The 22,237-nt window shown below is 42.8% G+C and overlaps 2 protein-coding genes across 3 annotated transcripts; both read left to right on the top strand.

The window, feature by feature from the left end:
• Positions 1 to 6,258: 6,258 nt before the first annotated feature.
• LOC120684650 (replication factor C subunit 1-like) lies at positions 6,259 to 17,245 on the top strand. Its single transcript, XM_039966530.1, has 22 exons — positions 6,259 to 6,584; positions 6,714 to 6,860; positions 7,586 to 8,104; positions 8,184 to 8,251; positions 8,395 to 8,470; positions 8,542 to 8,603; positions 8,688 to 8,839; positions 9,142 to 9,302; positions 9,379 to 9,567; positions 9,653 to 9,774; positions 9,852 to 10,059; positions 10,518 to 10,571; positions 10,789 to 10,958; positions 11,594 to 11,684; positions 12,175 to 12,356; positions 12,458 to 12,497; positions 12,590 to 12,714; positions 13,210 to 13,282; positions 13,778 to 13,870; positions 16,130 to 16,376; positions 16,605 to 16,664; positions 16,754 to 17,245. The coding sequence occupies exons 1-22, from the start codon at positions 6,582 to 6,584 to the stop codon at positions 16,885 to 16,887; spliced, it is 2,976 nt and encodes a 991-aa protein (XP_039822464.1). The 5' UTR covers positions 6,259 to 6,581; the 3' UTR covers positions 16,888 to 17,245.
• Positions 17,246 to 18,083: 838 nt separating this feature from the next.
• LOC120685781 (sialyltransferase-like protein 5) lies at positions 18,084 to 21,993 on the top strand. 2 transcript variants are annotated; one of them, XM_039967868.1, is made up of 11 exons: positions 18,084 to 18,267; positions 18,382 to 18,464; positions 19,170 to 19,256; positions 19,356 to 19,433; positions 19,517 to 19,608; positions 19,699 to 19,900; positions 20,152 to 20,242; positions 20,623 to 20,681; positions 20,794 to 20,942; positions 21,059 to 21,140; positions 21,212 to 21,993. In XM_039967868.1, exons 1-11 carry the CDS (start codon positions 18,141 to 18,143, stop codon positions 21,596 to 21,598), a joined length of 1,437 nt encoding a protein of 478 aa, XP_039823802.1. In that variant the 5' UTR covers positions 18,084 to 18,140; the 3' UTR covers positions 21,599 to 21,993. The 2 variants fall into 2 exon arrangements, with proteins under 2 accessions (XP_039823802.1, XP_039823803.1); XM_039967869.1 differs by having other exon boundaries at positions 18,090 to 18,267; positions 18,382 to 18,457; positions 19,178 to 19,256.
• Positions 21,994 to 22,237: the final 244 nt, after the last annotated feature.

A 22,237-nucleotide genomic window follows, 5' to 3' on the forward strand; every position in this document is an offset into this window, starting at 1 on the left:
TCTTGTCGTGTCTAAGGACCGAGTTGGTGTGTCATCTCACCTAACTCCACTTTCGTGCAAACCACTCGACCGTTGTATGGGCAACGGCTTAGCATAAATCCCACTAGTTGGTGTGATAGCCATCAGGAGAGCTAAGAGCAACGGGTGACTAAGGAAAATGGATAAGCCCCGAGTGACTTATGCCCGTGCCCGGTTATACCTAAGTGAACGGTCAATGACCCCTTGGAGCATCCCGTGATGGCTAGTCAGGCTTAGCTATGGTGGGTAATGGCTATGTTGGGATCTACACCGACACGACGGTGTTCGAGTTGTGGTATCCTACTTGTGGGTAAAGTTGCACACCTCTGCAGAGTTAAGAATCTATTCGAATAGTCCGTGCCCACGGTATTGGGCGAGTTACGGTGTGGTCACATAACTAGTGTTTCTTTGGGATGGGCTGGTGTGAGTTGTTTTGGAATTGTGTCCGGCAGTTGTGCCGTGTGCTACGACGGACGGGGAGTCCGGTAGCAGTTTTAAAACCTGAACTCTGTGTTACTGCAAAAACTGATTTCTAAAAGGTTTTCCGTAAAATAAACTCCTGCATAAAATATCGTTTTTCCGCAAATTAAACCGTAACCTTATCCTTGATTTACCTATGCATATTATTCTGATATAACCCCCCTCCGTGGGTGTGGTTGGACTTGCTGAGTACGTTTGTACTCACCCCACTCTTACTTTTTACAGAAGAAGATCCAGACTTCGTGCCAGACGACGCCGAGTAGGGTTATCGTTCTACACCCAACCTTGCCTGTGGAACCGGCCCTGTCGAGATGCCTCCGCTGTCGCAGTACTCTGAGCCCGTGATAGACCCCATGTGGTTTGCGGTCTGGTGTTACGTCGTAGCTTGGTTAATTATTATTATCATCTGTATCGAGTGTCCTCCAAGGTTTGTACGGTTTTGAACCATCTGATGTAATAAATGTGGCATCAGCCTCCTGGGACTGGTGTTTTGTATCACATTTAAGTCTTCTCTTATGAGGGGACGCTTCATCTTGTCATGGCTCTTTTTCTTCCCAAGTCTCTTGTTTTTGTTCTTCCTTTCTTCTTCTTCATCATCGCTTGAATCATGGCGATGCTTACTCTTGTTATCCTTGTTTCTTTTGTCCGGCTTGGGGAAATTTGGACGGATGTGACCTTTTTCTCCACAATTGTAGCAAATTTTGTTCTTGACATCCATTGGCCGGAACATTCCCTTTTTAGAGTCAAAGTTGAAACCCTTCTTGTTGATCTTGTCATTCAAGCATGTGAACTTTCTCATCATGAGAGCAAGTTCTCCATCATCTTCAACATCGGATGAGCTTTCATAATGATCATCTTCTTCATTGCTTGAGCTTGAATCTTGCTTGATCATCTTGAGCTTGCGGGATTTGTTTGCCTTGGTCTTTAGAGCAATTGATTTGCTTGAAGTTGGCTCTTCGGACATACCAAGGATACTCATTTCATGAGCGTGAATTTCGCCCACAAGTTCTCCCACTTCCATTGTGTCAAGATTCTCCTTTTGAAGCATAGCATTGATGATGTTATACTTGGGCTTCGGGAGGAGCATGAGAATCTTGCGATTGATGGAGGCACTATCAATTTTGGATATTTCAAGTGCATTAATGTCCTTGACAATGACATTCAAGCGAGAGTACATATCATTGCAATTTTCATGAGCTAACATTTTAAAGGAATCATACTTAGCTCTAAACAAGTGATATTTTTGTTCGCGGACTTTTGTGGAACCTTCATGGATTTCAATTAGCTCTTTCCATATATCACTTGCTAAGTCCATGCCATTTACTCTAGCAAAGACTTCCTCACTAATGGCTTCGAAAATTACATTTCTAGCCTTTGCATTCCATTTTAATTGTTCGGTGGTGGGAGTTCCGGTGAACCCGGTCTTAGTTGCCAACCACACTTCGGGGGCAATCGCATCAAGGTATGCGGCCATGCGAATTTTCCAATAGGCAAAGTTCTTGCCCTCGAAGTGAGGCGGCGAACCAACCATCTTGGCCATAGCTCTAGGCGGTGAAGCCTAATGATCCAAATGAGCAACGAGGCTCTGATACCAATTGTAAGGATCGATGGACCAAGAGGGGGGGTGAATTGGGCCTTTTTCAATTTCTAAAACACAATAAAGCAACATTAACCTATGCAATGCTAGTAAGGCACCAATTCACCAACCGGATAACTAAGCTACCCACACAAGCTAAGAAAGAGGTAACGAGAAGTAAAGCCTAGCAAGGTAGAGCTAAGTTATGATCTCTAAGTCAAGCACATGAATAAATTGCATGAAAGAAAATGCTTGAATAAAGAGAGTGGACAAGAGACGACCGGATTTTTTCCCGTGGTATCGATGTGTTGGCACACACCCCTAATCCACGTTGTGACACTCACAAAGAGTCTTGTCACCTCCCAAGTCACCGAGACGAGGGCGCTCACTAAGAGTCTCCGTTCACCATCCCGGCGTGGTGGAGATCAAGCCACGTACAATCTTCTTCTCCGGGCTCCCACAATCCTTGGCAAGCTCCGCGAGAAACACCTCGATCACCAAGATCGTCTAGGTGATGCCAATCACCAAGAGTAACAAGCTAGGGCCTTCACTTGAGCAAGAACCGATCACCAAGAACGGATGCACACAAGCTTCTCTCTACTCAAGTCCTTAATCTTGCTTCTTGATTGATTGGATGAACAAGTATGTGAAAGATGAAGCTCAAGGTGGCTCTTGACTATAGTATGAGTGTTTGGATGTTGCCTGGTGTCAAGAGTGGCAAAATGACCCATTGGAGGGGTATATATAGGCAGCTCACACGAATAGAGCCGTTGGAGAAAAGCTGCCAGAAAACTGCGTAGCGCCGGTTAATCCGACGATCCTCCAATAGCCAGCGTCGGTTTAACCGATGAATGTAAACTGCCCCTTCTGAAAACTAGCCGTTACAACTTGGGCAGATTAACCGACGTATCATCGGTTTAACCGGTGAGTGTAGTTGTCCACTGATCAACTGAAAAACCAAGTCTCTGGACAACTGCACCGACGTTAACTCAAAACAATCGTCGGTTTAACCGGTGAGTACAACTTCAGAAATCCATGGAAAAACCATCTCACTGGTCAATTGCACCGACGTCTCATTTCAAATAGCGTCGGTTTAACCGGTGTATAGAACTTGAATTACCCTGGAAAAACCAACTCTGGACTAATGCACCGACGTTAAATTCAAATACGTCGGTTTAACCGGTGTATTGACTTGTCCAGACTCTGCTGACTTCATTTAACCGACGTATATAAAAGGGAGAGCGTCGGTTAAACCGGTGTTAACGACTTTTTCTGATTTTGCCTTTTCTGATTTGAGTCTTGAATGAAATCCAAATATTCTTGACATATAAGTTGAGAACCACTTATTTGAACTTCTGGAAACCTGAGTGACCATAGTGTGCATCCATTTTTGATTGACCATGTCCATGCTCAAGTTACTCGGCCTTAACCCCTCTTAATAGTGCGATCACTACAAAACTATAAATCCTATACTAACCTAAGTGTCCTTCTCAACCTTATGACACTTAGGACTAGAAAGATCCTTAGTCTTGACATAAATATGAGTTGAATACCGAGATCGCCTTTTTGAATAATGAAATTGAGGGGCCTCTTTTGACATATGACCAAATGAGCGATAATGATTTATTAAGCTGCACAAACTCATTAGTCACAATAATGGTTGTCATTAATTACCGAAACATACCTTGAGGGCCTAGATGCTTACAGATGGAAGCCGGCAGTGCAGTTGCGTGAACCTCCTCATGAACGGCTCGTCCTTGTGCAGCAAGCGCAGCACCTCCACAAAGTCCACACGTACGGGAAGAAGCTTCGCACTCCGGATTGCTAGATCCGCGAGAACGAACTAGGGTTTGATGTGCGGGAGGAAGAGCAGGAAGGAGAAGGGGGGGGGGCACAGACTGCAGAAGGGGGCGGCTAGGGCTGCTGGTTGGGCGCCCCCTCCCCCCTCCTTTTTATATCCCTGGTGGGCGCCCCTAGATGGGCCCTAGTGGGCCCCACCTTGGGCGCCCCCTTTAGGTGGGCTGCTCTAAGCCCCCACCAAAGGTCCAACCCTATGGGCCCCTCAAGGCCCATTAGTGCATCAAAACCCAGTATAATTTGGATCTCATCCTCATTAGGCTTTTGACCCTTAAGTGTGTGACCCTATGGGCTCACGTGTGAATAGACATGGCCCAGTACTCCTGCTGGTCAATAGTTGATAGCGGTCTCTAGCAAGACGTGTCAACTCCTAAGCACGCACGAATCATATCTGTCAAGCCGTCACAATTTTATACATGTTGTTCCCTTTGCCTCATGATATTTGGTCTAGCTTGAAGCCGACCACTCTTTCTCGATCATGTGATTCAGAATTCTTGGTTAACTCTTAACCCTAGCATGGCCATGCATTTCCTGATCCGAATCACTCGAGGGGTCCAGAGATATCTCTCTTGTAAAGATGGGCAAATCCCATCTTGACCGACTATGTCTCACAACATGCTTTTTGACAGACCCAAAAGCCACCTTTATAACTACCTAGTTACGGTGCAGCGTTTGATGGCTCCTAAGTAAGTCGGTTCACATCTTGAGTACATACGACGATCTCAGGTCTTAGGACACAGCGTACATATTGTGTAATGAGAAGTCATCATCTCGTGTTGGGTCAGTTCAGTTTCATGTCTCACATGAGCCCACATTATTAGTTTGACATCCCTATGTCCATGACTTGTGAAACATAGTCAATCAACTAATACATGTGCTAGTCTAATATTCATGTGTGTCCTCACATGAACTCCGACTAGGAACACTTTAGAATATTCATACAAGTAAAGAGTTTCACAAATACTTCACATAAACATTAATCAATACAAGTTGTCATCCATGAATATTCAAGGAACACTTTATTAATCATGAATACAAGGAAATATAATTGCCTCTAGGGCATATTTCCAACAACGATGACGTGACCTCTATTAATCACGGAGAGAAACAGAAGCCGTCATCTCGTTCGTTGATCGCGGTTGCTCGTGCTCCGAGGCTTGTCGCCGACTTCCACCGCATAATGTACGAGCTGAGACGAGTTGCCGATGATGCCTGAGGATCCCTTGCGCCCGGGCGCGTGCGGGGATCTAGTTTTTGCAGCAATTGGTGCCAGTTTTCCCGACAGGGTGAGGAGGGGTGCGTGTCCCCTTCTGATTTCTGATTCGACGTATTAGGCAATTTCTTTCCATTGGAGGATGACATTAGGAAGAACAGGGTTCACTACTAGAAAACATGCCAAATATTCACCCCAAAAGTACCAGGAGGAAGATGGCCCGGTACTAATTCTTCCTCCTGATACTTTTGAAGAGGATGGAAAAGGTTCTGGACCCTTAGGTACCGGTTGGTAACACACCACCGGGTACCTAAAACTAGACATAGATATTGGTTGGTGTTATGAAACGGTACTAAAAGTTGGTCCTCCACAGGTTACTTCAAAAGGAAAATATCTCTCTTCTCATCACAAATGCTATATAGGTGAGATGGTAAAGGATGTACGTGCGAGGCAAGATGTCTCAAGTTCGAATCTCAGCTACCGCACGCGCGCATAAATCGTAGTTCTAATATTTTTCTTTGACGAGAGACTCAGGCACCGATTGTTTTACTCGGTGCCTAAGGCTCAGAACCTAAGTGCCTCACCACCCCTTACTATAAGGCTATTTTCTAGTAGTGGTTGTTGCTTGTGTCACAAAGCTTCAAAAACTTAACAATGCTGTTGCTATACCTGCTTTAACAGAAGAATTGACCACTTAGTATCCTCTGAAAGGCCATATATATCAATGTGCGCTACATTCTTTTCCTCCTTTTGCTCCATATTTTGCATCTCTAATGTATGCAACAAAATAGCTATAAAATCAAATTATATACTAGATCATCATGATTTATGTGTCAAAAGATTAATTAAATATCTTGTATACAGATAAATAGACGACATGTTGTATAAATTGTCTATTTAGCTATCTGGGTTTATCAAATAGCAGCGATTGATGTACATGCCCTTACTTGTGCCCACCTACCTGATGTTAGGATTTTTTACTAGAAATCTCAGCCGTCCAAATCAACTTGCCACCAGTGTACGAATCTCAAGGAACACGACGCATCTCTTCCGTCCTTGCCAGTTGCCACGCCTCCAGCCTCCTCCCGCCAGCCTCTCGAGAGAACCGCGCGCCGCGCGGGGTTCCCCAACTTTTCCCCGCAAACCCGACCGCCCCCAAATCCCCAACCCCAAAACCTCCGCGCCCGCGAGTCTTCCGCCGCACACAGCCGCCGCCGCCGCCTCCTCCTCCCTCCCCCCGCCACTTCCTCGCATCCGGTACGGTAGGCGGTGGCGCCGAGGCCCGCGCGGGGGCTAGATTGGGCGGAGAAGGCAAGAACCGCCCGCCCATTAGAACCCTAGCCCCCCGCCATCCTAAACCGCGCCCGGAATCCGGAAATCTCCAGCCTTTCGGCCTCCCGGGGTTCCGGAGATCCGGCCCTCGCTGCTGGGTCGGAGATGGTGCGTGCGTTCTTGCCCCCTCTCGCGCCCGGCGCATCCCTCATTCCCTCCGCGGAGGTTCGGCGCGCCCAGTTTCTTGATTCTTGGTTCCCGGCTGAGTTTTTTTTTCTTGGGTTTTCTTGGGCGCAGTCGTCGGACATCCGGAAATGGTTCATGAAGACGCAGGACAAGGGCGCGGCCTCCTCGGGAGCCGCGAAGCCCTCCGCGGCGGCTGCGGCGGAGAAGAAGAAGCCGGTGCTCAGCATTCCGGAGAAGAAGCTGGCGCCGCCTTCGTTGGTACGATACTGGCCCCCTCGTTTATTATTGGTTCCGCCCTCTGTTCGTGATTGTTGCACCCCTTTTTATAGTTATTATCATGGGTTCTTTAGATGGGCTTGGTTGGTTAAGAGTTGAGACATTGCTGTGTGGTGCATTATGTTGTTGATTGGGTCGGTGATTTAGTTCTGGTCAATGTGTTTCTTGCAGCAACCGATAAGGGCATTCGTTAGTCCTTGTGGCAACCCATAATTTTTATGCTCATTAAGGCTGTCTAGTTCTTTTGTCCAATCAAATGGTAAATGATGATGTTTTGGACGGTTGCAATCTCTGTGAAAGTTGTGGATTTGCCTATTCTTAAATCCTCTGTACTGTACGTACTCGAGAGAAGTAGGTCCCTTCCATGACAAAGACTAGTTAAGTTTTCTCAAAAGAAGGCTTTACTTGGAAGAACCAAGGACAACCCCAATCTCAGTCTCCTTCCTCTTTTTAGGTGCAGAGCTGAAAAGATGTAGTTACTCTACTTAGTTTTGGCCTACAATGTTGGTTACTAGTTAGATTAAATTCTTGACTAGGTTCTTGAGTTTCCTTCAATGTTTCATCTATGGTATCTGCACCATAATATAGCAAATCAGCTATTTATCCACGTATGCTGATTGCGTCGAATTCTCTAATTTCATTGCCCTACAATATTTGATGCTACCCAAGTTTCTGACTTTATTAATGCTACATTCTCGATCAATCAGGCGTCGTGCGACCATGATCCTTCCGCTAGAAAGAAGACAAGCAAGTACTTTGGTTCGAAAGCAGAAAAAGACTCGGATGTTGAAATGGCGGATGCTGCCGCGGGCAAAAGTACTGATAAGAATGTGGCTAAAAGAAAACTTAAGAAAGGCAGCAATGAACTCAAGGACGACGACAAGCCTTTGCAAGCAAAGAAAATTTCTAACGATGACGAAGATGACGACGACGACGACTTTGTGGCACCTTCAAAAAAGAAAACTCCAGTGAAGCCACCGCCATCAAAGAAGCCTAAGGTTGAATCTAATATTGAAGCCCCTGGAAGGACTACAGGTACTGATGATGCTAAGGAGGACAAGATGGATGAAGATGCCACGACCCCTTCAAAAGGAGCTGGAAGGGGGAGGGGAAGGGGAGGAAGAGGAGGAGGAGCAGCAGCCCCTGGTGGGAGAGGTAGAGGAGGGGGTGGTAGAGGTTTCATGAATTTTGGTGAGAGGAAGGATCCTCCTCACAAAGGAGAAAAAGTAAGTTTAGTATCATTGTTTTGTGGAAAACTCAAGAACTCAATCACAAACTGTTTATTTCATCTTCTTCATTTTACAGGAGGTCCCAGAGGGCGCACCTGACTGTTTATCTGGTCTGACATTTGTCATAAGTGGTACCCTTGACAGGTGCTTTTTTTAATTCCTTGATAATATTTAATACTTTTTATATGTTTAATGATCATGCAATGGCCAATGAGTATTGGAACTGAAGTTTTCAGATTTAGATACTTCTGCCTGAAATCATCTTACAAGTTTCTACATACTTGCAGTCTTGAACGTGAGGAAGCAACTGATCTAATTAAGCGTTATGGAGGCCGTGTGACTGGCTCTATTAGTAAAAAGACGGTATGCATATCTTTTTCTGAAATTAATAATGCCCTTTATGTATTAATTTTGCCGAAATTGCTTGTTGACAGAGTTACTTATTGGCTGATGAAGATATTGGTGGAGTGAAATCTAACAAAGCAAAAGACCTGGGGTATTGCTTGCTATATTTTTATGAAAAAAAATGCGTGAATTCATTTTAGTTTGTCGTATCCATATGTCTTGCACTTTTTTGCAGTGTTCCATTCTTGACCGAAGATGGTTTGTTTGATTTGATACGGAAATCAAAGCCTGCAAAGGCTCCTGTAGACAAACATCAAAGCAACAACGGTTCTGAAAAGCTGCAGAAATCACAGACAAAGAGCTCTCCAGCTAGAGTTGATAAACGAGGTAGACTCAAACCTATAAGTTCTAAATTTCTAATGGTTCTATAGTTGGATAGCATGTTGTGGATCCTGCTTAGTGTAACCTAATACATCATTTTGTCAAGGACTCAAAAGCTGCTTGAATCTTATTGTCTCAGACATGACTTCAATGTTCATTGTATTTCTAACTTTGTCATTGTGGATTACTTGAACCTGCTGTTGTATTTGTATTCCTATGGTGAATCAACTCATTGTCATTTATTTATTTTCCTGCCTTTAGCATTTCTCATATTAATATGTTATTTATGCTTGATTTGAAATCTTCAGCTGAAGCAAGTGCTGTGGACAAAAGTATTGCTTCAAAGACTAATGTTACAAGTGCTTCTGCTGAGAACCAAAAGGCCAAGAAAATTGACCGTGGTTCTATGCAATGGACAGAAAAATATCGGCCGAAGGTTCCGAATGACATAGTTGGCAACCAATCAATGGTGAGTAGTTCTGCTTTTGGTTATGCTGGTTACGTTCATTTGTGCATTGGTGATTTATATTGAACTTCATACATAGGTCAAACAACTTCATGATTGGTTGAAAAGTTGGGACACACATTTCCTTCATTCTGGCCAAAAGGGTAAGGGGAAGAAGCCAGTTGATAGTGGAGCCAAAAAGGCTGTGTTGTTGAGTGGACCTCCGGGTATTGGTAAAACTACAACTGCAAAAGTTGTTAGTCAGATGCTTGGATTGCAGGCCATTGAGGTATTTTTTTAGTCTTTGCACTGTTTGTTCCTTAGTTGACCAGACCTAACAGACCTGAATTTCAAACAACGATTTTCATGAATAGGTAAATGCAAGCGATAGCCGTGGTAAAGCAGACTCCAAGATCGAGAAAGGTGTTGGGGGGAGCACATCAAATTCTATCAAAGAGCTTATCAGCAATGCGACTCTGAATTATGGTGACAATCGGTCAGTATTATAGATCATGAACCTTTTTGGACTTAGTATTTTGTTTATTATATATTGATTGGGCAACAACTCTGCAGGTCAAAACGCCCTAAAGCTGTACTAATCATGGATGAAGTTGACGGTATGTCAGCTGGAGATAGAGGTGGTGTTGCTGATCTTATTGCTAGCATCAAGATATCCAAGATTCCTATAATCTGCATCTGTAACGACCGTTATAGCCAGAAATTGAAGAGTCTTGTCAATTACTGCCTGATGCTCAACTTCAGAAAACCAACAAAACAACAGGTTATTTCTTGCCACATTCGGCTTCCAGTGAGGCAGTGGCCTCCGAGTTACTAATGATCCCCCGAACTACAAGAAACTAGCAACCCGTTCCTTATTTCTTGTTATATCGTGGAATGTGCAATGTAGTTTTAGCTTGCTACACATGTTGTCTAGGAAACAAATCTGTATTTGATGTCTTCAAGTCTAAAATGGACTGGTTATCTAGGTTGATGGTGTCACTTCCTGTGGACTCCTAACCAACATTATTCGTTGTGTACAGTTGTTTCTAATTGATAGAAAACCTTACCAGTAGCTGTCACAAGTTGCGTATCGACTACTACATCCTCTCTGCTGTAATATTTCTCATATGCTTACATTTATGGTTGCATGATCATTAAGAAGAGGAAGAAGTATTAATTCTCTATGTGTGACTTGACTGGTCCTTCTATTTTCTTGGTTCTAACTTATTTGTTTAACAGATGGGTAAGAGATTGATGGAAATTGCCAAAAAGGAAGGTATTCAAGCTCAAGAGGTATGCTCTGTATCTTATTCAGAGTTCAGTGCTTCTAAACTTGCATCAAAACATTGAAAAAGAAATTAGTAAGAGCAGACCAATAACATAAAAGGAAAACAGTGCTTGCCATTTCTCTTCCTTGTATTCTAGGCTCTTAGCAATGTTTTTTCCTTGCGGTTCTTTTAGGTAGACTTTCCAGGTTCTGGTACTAATATGTGATTTTCTGTCATGATAGAATGCCATGGAAGAGCTTGCTGAAAGAGTTCATGGGGATATTCGCATGGCACTTAACCATTTGCAGTATATGAGTCTCTCCCAATCTGTGGTCAAATATGATGATATACGAGTGCGACTTAATAGCAGCGCAAAGGATGAAGATATTTCTCCTTTTACTGCTGTTGACAAGTATTTTCCTTTCTATACTATATCGTCACATCAAAGAATCACCATGGAGTTATTTTCTATCTTTTTCATTGATATTCTGGATTGCTACATGTTTTCTTGACTTAAGTGCAAAGGTTTATTTAATTTCAGACTGGAAGGATGAGAGTTTATTGCTAAGTTTCGTGTTCATTATATTAAAATGTGTTGATCTATTAGTCAGATTTCATTTTTTGTGTACTGTATTATCACATGAAAGGCACACTCCTCACTAGATATTTTTTTCAAGGAAGAAAAGCTTGCGCCTGCACTAGCTAGCTGGCCTTGAAGATTAGTTCATTTTAGGTTTGAAAAGTTTTATCTTTTTTTCCCCGTAAAGGCAATACATAAAGTATCTCTTAACTAGACTGACAATCTGCAACCACAATACTTTTACCCAAGTACCCAACGCAGATGTTGAAACTGTTTTTCTTAATTGAAAAATGCTAGTTTGTACTTTATTTGGAATCTTTGACTACATGAGCACATACTGCATGTTCTCTGCTATTAAATTAATGACAGAAGAGTTACAGTTCGAGCTTTTGAATGACTTGTGCTGCTCGTTTCTCTTGTGCATTTCTGCCTACTGTCTTAAGTCATGGATATTCATGAACTTTCAGACTGTTTGGTTTCAATGGTGGGAGATTACGGATGGATGAGAGAATTGATTACGGCATGAGTGATCCTGATTTAGTTCCCCTGATTATCCAGGTTTGATACTGATGTCAATCCTCTGTATAATTGTTAATTTGATCGTATTCTCTGTTCGGAGATCTATTCTGAGTAGTGACTACTACATAATTTCTCTCCTATATACTGCGTGCTGGCTATTTATTTTTATACCAGCTGCAGTCAGCTTGCGTAATATTTTGAAAGCTGGGATGCTTGCATTCATAAGAATTAAAATGATGTATTTTGTGAGTTCCGAAGAGAATTTCTGTCCCTTTGTTGCTATGTTTATGTTTGCCAAGTCGGTGTGTATTGCAACTGTTTAAACATGTATTCTTTGTGACCTAGTTTGCAATTACCTTTTTGTACTGCAGTGATTGTAGTTCTGTATTGTTAAATTCCATTAGTTTGATTTCATTATTACATGATGCACATGACATGTTCTTGTTTCTTATCTGCTGTTGCTTCTTAAATATGTCTTGGAAATCAAAATGCATGTGAAATTGACATGTAAAAATATGCCCTACTATAGGAAAACTATATCAATTATCGGCCTAACACCATTGGGAAGGATGAAAGTGGAATTAAAAGAATGAATGCTCTTGCCCGTGCTGCTGAGTCTATAGCGGACGGTGATCTTGTTAATGTACAAATAAGAAGATATCGACAGTGGCAGTTATCACAAGCTGCTTGCTTTGCTTCATCTATAGTACCGTAAGTATTGATCAGGCACATGATTTATCATATTGTAACACTGGTATTGATTTGTTTTGAATATGATAACCTGATTTTCTAACCTCTTCCGCATTTTCCAGTGCTGCTTTGATGCATGGGAATAGAGAAGTCCTTGAAGCAGTAAAGTTCAAATCCTAACTGCAGATTATATTTAGTGTAGTTTACTTTTACTTATTGCGCCAAACTAAATCGGGTAACAAATAAATTGTCAGGGAGAGCGAAACTTCAATAGGTTTGGTGGATGGTTGGGCAAGTACTCGACAACTAACAAAAACATAAGGCTACTGGAAGATGTTCACAGCCATATTCTTGCGTCCCAGCAAGCAAACTTGGACAGGTAGTTCCTATGCCTTCTTCCGTGGATTGTGCTTTTGTTGTCACATATCTGTCTCATTATTGTAAGATTGTGTATAATGCGTGGGATATATTGCATTGAACCTCTAGTGCGAATATATATGAGTATATGGCTTGGAGAGCAAGTAACCTCTCCTAGAGATAAGGAAGGTTATCCCGGGATTACAATCAATCCTAAACTAACCATATCCGGAGTTGCCTAATATACTCTTAACAATTATGTTACTGTTTTGGTATATGTTTTCTTGTCTGGCCATACCCTGAATCTGCACTAATATGTATTTTTTTGCCAAACCCCATCTATCTTTTCTAGTGTTAGACTTAGACTGTAGTTAGACATGGCTTTAAATGCTATCTTCTTGTGCATGTTTTTTCGTCACTGTTGTAACTTTGAATAGTTGAATGATATTCAAACTTTAAGTGATCTTTGCTATGTTTTATTGTGAATCTGAAGTCTGTTAATTCTTGAGAACTGCAGGGAGACATTGCGGTTGGATTATTTTACTCTTCTCTTGAGACAGCTGACTGACCCACTGAAAACAATGGCAAAGGTTGTTTTTCCATCTTGTGCTTTATGAATGGATGTCACGTTTCTTTTTGTTCCATCATTATTGATTTCATTATGATAATAATCTCCAGGGCATATTTAGGCGTTTCAGAATTGGTCCCAACTTTGTTCTTTCTTTTAAGAACTAATCTTGAAAATTGAAATTACATTCTTTTTTAAGATCTTCCACTGAAATAAGAAACAATACTAACTGAAAGATTATTCTATGGCACTCCTGCACTCGTTCAAGCAACCTGTCACATAATCTGGGCTCTGAACTGCATAGCTTGAAAGTTAGGATTCCATTTTTTTGGTTTGTTTGTTTTGAATATCTGTGTAACTGTTGTTCTTGCTTGGCAGAAACATGAAATTGGGGAATTCCTTAGTCAATAATCTCCCATTAGCTCTTATTTATAATGCAGTAATCGCAAATACCATTACCCTTGTAGTTATTTATCTGAGCAATCTGCTGGAAATTTTGTATTTGCAATTCATCCAGGATGAAGCTGTTCAAAAGGTGGTGGAGTTCATGGATACCTACTCTCTAAGCCAGGAAGACTTCGACACGATTGTGGAAATATCCAAATTTAAGGTCGGTAATTATTCTAGAAGCAGGTTGATGTTTATTCTGTCTAATGTCATGTTCACTTGACCATCCCTATGAATGGTGAAAAATTATTTTTGCATTGATAATTTTCAATTTAGTAGGTATTTGGCTAGTTGCTTTACACCATCCATTTTACTGATGACAATATATCATGTTTTTAATTGGTTTGAATTAAGTGTTTGTGTTATGTTAGTGAATCGAGGGCTATAAATTAGCGAAGAGGGTTTGCAAAGCGAGCTGTGAATGTAGCAAAGGGTAAGGCGTATGATGACCTGTATCAGTGGCTAGGCACGAAAGAAGGGGAGGACATTTATAGGATGGCTAGGATCCGCGAGCGGAAGACAAGGGACATCAACCAAATCAAATGCATTAAGGATGGGACAGATCGACTGCTAGTGAAGGGTGAGGAGATCATGGATAGATGGAGAGAGTACTTCGACAAGTTGTTTAATGGGGAGAGTGAGGGCCCTACCTTTGAGTTAGATGACTCTTTTGACGATACCAACAGACGTTTTGTGAGGAGAATTCAGGAGGTAGAGATCGGGGAGGCTTTGAAGAGGATGAAGGGAGGTAAATCGATGGGCCCTGATGGTATCCCCATTGAGGTGTGGAGATGCCTAGGAGATAGAGCAATAGTATGGTTAACTAAGCTTTTTAATCTCATTTTTCGGTCAAACAAGATGCCGGAAGAATGGAGGAGAAGTATATTAGTACCTATCTTCAAAAACAAGGGTGGTGTTCAAAGTTGTACTAACTACCGTGGGATTAAGCTGATGAGCCATACGATGAAGCTTTGGGAGAGGGTTATCGAGCATCGCCTAAGAAGAGTGACAAGTGTGACCCAAAACCAATTTGGGTTCATGCCTGGAAGGTCAACCATGGAGGCGATTTTCTTAATACGACAATTGATGGAGAGATATAGGGAACAGAAGAAGGACTTGCACATGGTCTTCATTGACCTTGAGAAGGCATATGACAAAGTACCGAGAAATGTCATGTGGTGGGCCTTCGAGAAGCACAAAGTCCCAACTAAGTACATTACCCTCATTAAGGATATGTACAAATATGCGACGATGTTTGTCCGGACATGTGATGGCAACACCACTGACTTTTCTATTAACATAGGCCTACACCAGGGGTCAGCATTGAGCTCTTATTTATTTGCTTTAGTGATGGATGAGGTCACAAGGGATATACAAGGTGAGATCCCTTGGTGTATGTTCTTTGCTGATGATGTGGTGCTAGTTGACGAGAGTAGGGCAGGGGTTAATAGGAAGTTAGAGCTGTGGAGACGCACGTTAGAGTCGAAAGGGTTCAGACTTAGTAGGACCAAGACCGAGTACATGATGTGCGATTTCAGCGCGACTAGGCATGAGGGGGGAGACGTTAGTCTAGATGGACAAGTGGTGGTCCAGAAGGATACTTTTCGGTATTTAGGATCGGTGCTACAAAAGGATGACGACATTGATGAAGATGTTAGGCATAGAATTTCAGCTGGCTGGTTGAAATGGCGGCAAGCTTCTGGCATCCTTTGTGACAAGAGGGTGCCACAAAAGCTAAAAGTCAAATTCTATAGGACAGCAATTCGTCCGGCGATGCTATACGGTGCTTAATGTTGGCCTACAAAAAGGCGACATGTACAGCAACTGAGTGTAGCAGAGATGCGGATGTTGCGGTGGTTTTGCGGGCACACAAGGAGGGATAGAGTCCGGAACGAAGTTATTCAGGATAGGGTCGGAGTGGCACCAATTGAGGAGAAACTTACCCAGCATCGGCTGAGATGGTTTGGACATGTCCAACGAAGGCCTCCTGAGGCGCCGGTGCGTAATGGGGTTCTTGAGCGGGTCGATAATGTAAAGAGGGGTAGAGGTAGACCTAAACTGACGTGGAATGAGTCGGTTAAGAGATACCTTAAGGATTGGAATATCTCTAAAGAGATAGCTTTGGATAGGAGCGCTTGGAGACTAGCTATCAATGTGCCTGAACCTTAACTTATTTCTTTCGGGTTTCATCTCTAGCCTACCCCAACTTGCTTGGGAAAAAAGGCTATGTTGTTGTTGTTGTTGTTGTTGTTGTTGTTGTTGTTGTTGATATGTTACAGCCTACTTGTTAGCTAAATACTATTCTTGAGCTTTTGGATGCATTATGCAGTGCTGTTCCTAGCTAAGATAACTTGTTTCTCATAGTCTTCCCTTGTCTTCATTCCCTATCATTGCGGCTCTGAATAAGTTATTTTCAATGTAGGGTCATGCAAATCCTATGGATGGGATTCAACCTGCTGTTAAAAGTGCCTTGACAAAGGCATACAAACAAGGAAGCAGTTCTCGTGTAATTCGAGCAGCGGATCTAATAAATATTCCTGGCATGAAGAAGCCTTTAAAGAAACGAGTGGCAGCAATCTTGGAGCCAGTAGGAGAGAGCCTGCCTGATGAAAATGGAGTAGCATCAGCTGAAGCTGATGAAGAGGATTCTTCTGATGCTGAAAATAATGGTGAGTGTTCCTTTCTGATAAAGCTGAAAATCAGATAAAGGCCTGTTTTTAGACTATACTTGTGTCATTTAGACAAGACAATACAGGTGTATATGGTATAGCCAGTTGTGCAACTAGCAGTGTTTTACTCTTTGGTCAATAGCATGCTTACTTTATAGGAAACTGCATCCAAAATGAAATCTCTTTGAAGTACATGACTTGTTGTTTAATCACTGTTTTTCTTCTCAGATGAACTCGTGCCTGGCGACTCAACGCCAAAACTGGACCTGAAGAGTGATAAGAAGAAAGGTTCTCATACTTGTTGGACATCTACTGCAGGCCTAGCCATCCCTCTGTATTCATTGCGCCTAACTTTCAGTAACCTCATCTGCCTCCAGGAATTCAAGTCCAGCTCGACCTCAAGAGCAACGGAAACAACTCCGGTGGGAAAAAGACACCTGCTGCCAGATCAAGAGGGCCTGGGTCCGGTGGAAAGGCCGCGGGAGGCTCAGCTGGGAAGAGGAAGAGGTAACTGACACATCTGTCGCCGGCAGTTAGCTGGCGACTAGTTTGGATGGATCCCCATGGTAACAAGGAGCGGGGCGAGTTTCAGAGTTCTGACTGTACATATTCCCACCCGAGCCTTTTTGTAGGCACTAGGCAACTGCCCCGCCCCCTTGCTCCAGGGGCATCCATGTTTCCGAAATTTGTATGCACTTAGGCATTTAGGCTACTTCCTGGCTGACAAGCGACAACCTGATGGTGGCGTTTGGTGTGTCTGGTTTCTCTTTTGTGAATGTTTACTGCAAAGACTACGAGCCATTGGCTTTACCTCGATGTAATGCAGTTCTTTTGCCGCTGATCATGTGGCGTTGTTTGTGCCTTGCTGTGGATGCTGTAGTTCGTCATGTGATTGCTGACTTGTACTTGGATCTAGACTAACAACGACACGTGAGTGACCATCAAGCAATTACTAGTTGCTACCGTTGTACTATGATGCTACTGAGGATGTTGATGCATATAGAAAGAAAAGCTGAGGATTGCTTTGGCTGCTGTTACCTAACAAGGAATGGTTCTCGCATGTACACGCGGATGCTTGCGCTGTCAAAAATGTCACTCCCTCCGGTTACAATGATTTGACATGGATCCGGTTAAAATTTTGAAACTGTCAGTAGATTTGCAGTTTTAGATATCAAACGTATGATCGTGTGTCGATTTGTCTTGAAAGGTATTTTCGTAATTACATGGGGTTACTATCTTAGAACTATATTCTAATAAAAATAGTGGTGAAGTCATTTCTCGAAGTCAACTCACATTATTGCCGTTCGCGTACCTTTTTATCGTATTATATGTTATCAGCTGGCGCGCTCAGATTTATCTAAAACTTGGCGGCTGGAAACCATTTCCTTTTCTAGAAAGAATGTACACACTGTAGTGTATGGATTATTGGATTTTGGGCGAGAAGGAAAAGAAAAGGACTACACACTGCACTTTTGCAAAAGATGAGGGTAAAAAGATGCTTATGTCCTTCATTTTTCCTCGTAAGAATTTCTAGAGAATCTTCACGTCGCCTAGGGAATACATGATCTATTTGAATGGGCTAAAGTAGAGTGGTAAAATTTAGCACCTATTCATACTTGCAAATTTGGTAATTTTATGAAATTCTGATTAAAGTATAGCCCACCGTACACGTTGCGAAGCCACCCGTCGCGCCTTTTCCCCCCGTCCCCTCCCGGCCCGGCCCATACGAGGACGCGCGCCGCCTCCGACCCGCCGCGCCGGGCGATGACGAGGGCCCACCTGCTGCCGGCTGCGTCGCAGCGCCGGCCGACGGTGGCGCTGCTGCTGGGCCTGGCGCTGGCCTTCTGCCTCGCCGTGCTCTCCATCCAGTCCTCATTCTTCGCCGCCCCGGGTACGCGCCGCCACTCACTCCCCTCCCGCATCCCCTCACTTCCGCGTTCCGAACCCTAGCGGGCTGGCTGCATTCGCCCTGACGTGACGTGTTCGCCCTCGCTCTCTCCCGCAGGGGCGCCGGGCAGGAGGCTGGATCTGGACGCCGGCGACGTGCGCGAGCTCGCGGGATTCCAGTCCCGCGTCCAGCAGTGCGTGGTACGCCTCCGCGGTCGATTCCTCACAGAGCCTCAATTGTTGATTTCTCCCCTTTTGGTTGCATTTCGGCTGCGAAGAAACCTGTTTGTTTCGCTCTTATGCTGCGATGCTATATCTAGTAGCGTTCTAATCGTGGGTAGCGGGGGACGACTACGGGCTGGCTCAATGCTGTAGCTATTAAGGGCTCCAGTCCAGTAACACATGCTAGATTGTTGCAAATTTCCTGCAATTGCTCAGCCGTGGAGTCAGTGGTTTCACGCGGTGAAGAGGGATTGCATATTTTTCTTGTGATAAGCGAAGAGAATATTCCTTGAGTGTGGCTTTGGGTAATTGGTATTTGCCTTTCGCAACTGTTGCTGCAAAGTTCACATAGATAGTCTGGATGATTTTGGTATCACGGATAGACTGTCGTACATTGGTGAGACTTGTGTGTTCATTCTGCTGCAGAAATGATTAGGGGATTGCCACCTTTTATTAGAAACATCCCTGAAATTTGTTCTCGTGTTATAGTTGATGTTTGCGTATCCACATGAGTAAAAATGCAAAATAGTCCCCCCGAGCAACCGCGTTGAACCCGTTTTAGACGTTCTCAAGAAATAGAAGTCTTGTGACTATATGCAGCATTTTCCCCCAGCTTGGCATTTCAAAGCCTCATTTTCTTATTTGTCATCATCTAGCTTTGCTTAAGGGTTGTCTTTGTTTTAGGCAAGCAGGGGACTTGGCCTCACAGCAGATATCATTGATCACTGCAAGCTGGTCCTTAAATTTCCTGAAGGGACCAATAGCACCTGGGTTAGTATTCCTCCATGTTTATGGCCAATGACTGCTGTTCCTTGCCCATAGTCATGAGTTAAAGATTTATTTGTGATAACATGTCGCTAACTTTTGCAGTATAATACCCAGTTCAAGATTTTTGAACCTCTAGAATACAAATATGATGTCTGCGATGCTATCCTACTGTGGGAACAGGTTAGGACATTCTTCATCACTAACATGTTTGCTCTTGTTACTATATATGCTTCTGTTGATACTTAATACAAATGTGATTGCAGTACCGCAACATGACGACTGTATTGACACGGGAGTACTTGGATGTGAGGCCAGATGGATGGTTGGATTATGCGGCTAAAAGGATTGCACAGCTGTAAGCTTGAGATTTCTTGCATCTTTCTTTCCTTTGATGTGAAATTAACCTGCACACATGTGATAGTTCTTTTTATTTCAAAATGTGCAGTGGTGCTGATAAATGCTACAATCGTACTCTCTGCGATGAGCTGCTTAGTATTTTACTGCCTGCTAAACCTCCTTTCCACCCGCGCCAGTTTGCAACATGTGCAGTTGTTGGTAACTCAGGAGATCTCTTGAAAACAGAGTTTGGACAAGAGATTGATGCACATGATGCTGTGTTTCGAGACAATGAGGCACCTGTTAATGAGGTAAATACATTGGATTATTCTTCTAATCTGAACTGAGATTATGCAGACGGTGTTGTTTTAGGTGTGCTATTCTTGGCCTCTTGTTGTCCCAGACCTCCTGATTCATACATTCTGCCAATCAAATCTGTTTCTTATTTCCTGAGCTCATGTTAGCTACGTGTTGTCCAACAGCAGTCTTGACAGATCCTTTTTCTTTAGTATCAATGTGGCATAACTATCCTTAACTGATATTTTTACGTTTTCATCTGCAGAAATATGCAAAACATGTTGGATTGAAGAGGGACTTTCGATTGGTTGTTAGGGGTGGTGCTCGAAATATGGCACCAATACTGAAGGGCTCCTGTAATGCTGTAATCCTGATTTCTTCCATTTTACTATTTGCCCCTTGTCCCAGATAGGGTTTTACTTTGCTTCACTGAAAGAAATAGGGAGCAGAACTAAATAATACTATTCTTTTTTTAACTGTTGAAGCTTTGACAGGTTATTTTGTACAGTACCCGTCTCTGTGGTTTAAAATTTTGAAGAGTTGTGTTTTTGTGCTTTGAGAACAAGCATTAAGTACAGACACATGTAATATACAACTACATTTGTATAGTTTTTCCACAAGTTGACTATGTTTTTGAAGTTAATATTATGATATATCATGGGTGAAAAGGCATCTGTTATAGCGTGTGAAGGCTCTTTTGAAACATGATGTTTAACTATCTTGCTTTCCATTGCAGCTGATGAGGCACTTATTATTAAAAGTTTGACACACAAAGAAATCAATGCAATGATAAAGGTAACAGATTTCCGTATTGTTTCATTGAGCTGAGTTTGTGATAAGAAAGTATATTTTACTTCAATAACTCATGGAAAGTCATGCACTTATAGTGAACACGGATTACTTGCAGGAACTTCCAAATCCTGTCTACCTTTTTCAAGGTATAGTCCTACGAAGAGGTGCTAAAGGAACTGGCATGAAGTCCATAGAACTAGCTCTTTCCATGTGTGATATTATTGACATGTATGGTTTTACAGTTGATCCTGGCTACACAGAATGGTGAGATTTAGCTACGGTACTGAGTATTTCTTGATTGGGATGGCACTTGACACTTGGCACTATCTTTGGGATTTTATTCTATATAAATATATATCCTGCACACTTCACTATTTCAGGACACGGTACTTCTCAGCACCTAGGAAAGGGCACAATCCACTTCAAGGGCGGGCTTATTACCAACTTCTGGAATGCCTTGGAGTAAGCTTAAAACATGTTGTCATTATGGTCTATTTTTTATTTATTCTTAAAATGATAATTGCGTTATGTAGGTCATTCGGATCCATTCTCCCATGAGAGCACAAAGGGTGGAAGATTGGTCAGACATACCAAGCAAAGAAGAGATCAGAAGAGCGCATGCTGCAGCTTTTCATCTAAAAAAGCGTGAAACTGGCCAGCCAGCTGAACCGGGGCCATTTAGCAATTGCAAGGTATGGGGAACAGTTGACCCTGACTATGGTCCAGTATCAGGGACTTCAGATATGAGCGAACTTCGTAAGAATTCAAACTACAGCAAGTGGGAGTTGCTTCCACTGGAGAAGCTAAGAAGGGAGGCTCAGGAACACTATATCCAAATGGACGGCGTGTCTCTGTACAAGATGGATGGAAACAAGTTAGACGATCTTGTCTGTGTGAGGCACCAGCGGTCATCAAGTTGAGACTGCAGCGCCTAAGCTTGACCGAAAATAGCATTTTGACACTTGTAGGATTGGTTTCATGGTGGTATTAAAAGGATGCTAGACAGCAAGACCTGCATTGTCTGATGAATCTGCATCTGTCGCTGTATTCACTTGTAAAACTAGATGAGGCATCAGATTTGGGCGTGATCTTACCAGGAACAGAAAATTCTTTTGCTGGTTGGTTAGCTACCCTTCTAGGAACTGCAGCTTAAGCTGTCTAAGGGGTTGAAATGTGGATGCTACAGGATATAGTTTTCGCTTTTTGACATAGCTGTAACTAGATGCGCAAGGGACATGCCATTTCTCATTTTCGGGGTTGCTGTTAAGTTGCCATTTCTCATTTTTGACACTTCCAAATCTGTTGATTTTGTTAACTGACGTCTGTCCATTTCATACCCCTCCTAGATGTGTTCAATTGCATAATCCGGGCCTACTCTCTTGGTTCCAAATTATAAGTCATTCCAAGAATCTTGGAGGTGGTTTGACGCTCCAAGATTCTTGAAATGCCTTATAATTTGGTCAAATTTTGAAAAACTGAGTATATTAGTAGCCTAGATATATTTGCCAATGCACAGCTTTTTCGTAATTGATTTTGTCCCAAGTCTTGGACCAATATTG

Source organism: Panicum virgatum, chromosome 8N (genome assembly GCF_016808335.1).
Source record: "Panicum virgatum strain AP13 chromosome 8N, P.virgatum_v5, whole genome shotgun sequence".
In the NCBI taxonomy this organism is placed as follows: Eukaryota; Viridiplantae; Streptophyta; class Magnoliopsida; order Poales; family Poaceae; genus Panicum; species Panicum virgatum.

Excerpts from the sequence above, each read along its gene's own strand:
- LOC120684650 (XM_039966530.1), top strand. Across the intron at positions 8,105-8,183 it reads CTCCTCACAAAGGAGAAAAA|GAGGTCCCAGAGGGCGCACC; the intron begins GTAAGTTTAGTA and ends TTCATTTTACAG. Across the intron at positions 8,471-8,541 it reads GCTCTATTAGTAAAAAGACG|AGTTACTTATTGGCTGATGA; the intron begins GTATGCATATCT and ends GCTTGTTGACAG.
- LOC120685781 (XM_039967868.1), top strand. The coding sequence starts at position 18,141 with ATGACGAGGGCCCACCTGCTGCCGGCTGCGTCGCAGCGCCGGCCGACG. Across the intron at positions 19,901-20,151 it reads ATGAGGCACCTGTTAATGAG|AAATATGCAAAACATGTTGG; the intron begins GTAAATACATTG and ends TTTCATCTGCAG. Across the intron at positions 20,943-21,058 it reads GATCCTGGCTACACAGAATG|GACACGGTACTTCTCAGCAC; the intron begins GTGAGATTTAGC and ends TCACTATTTCAG.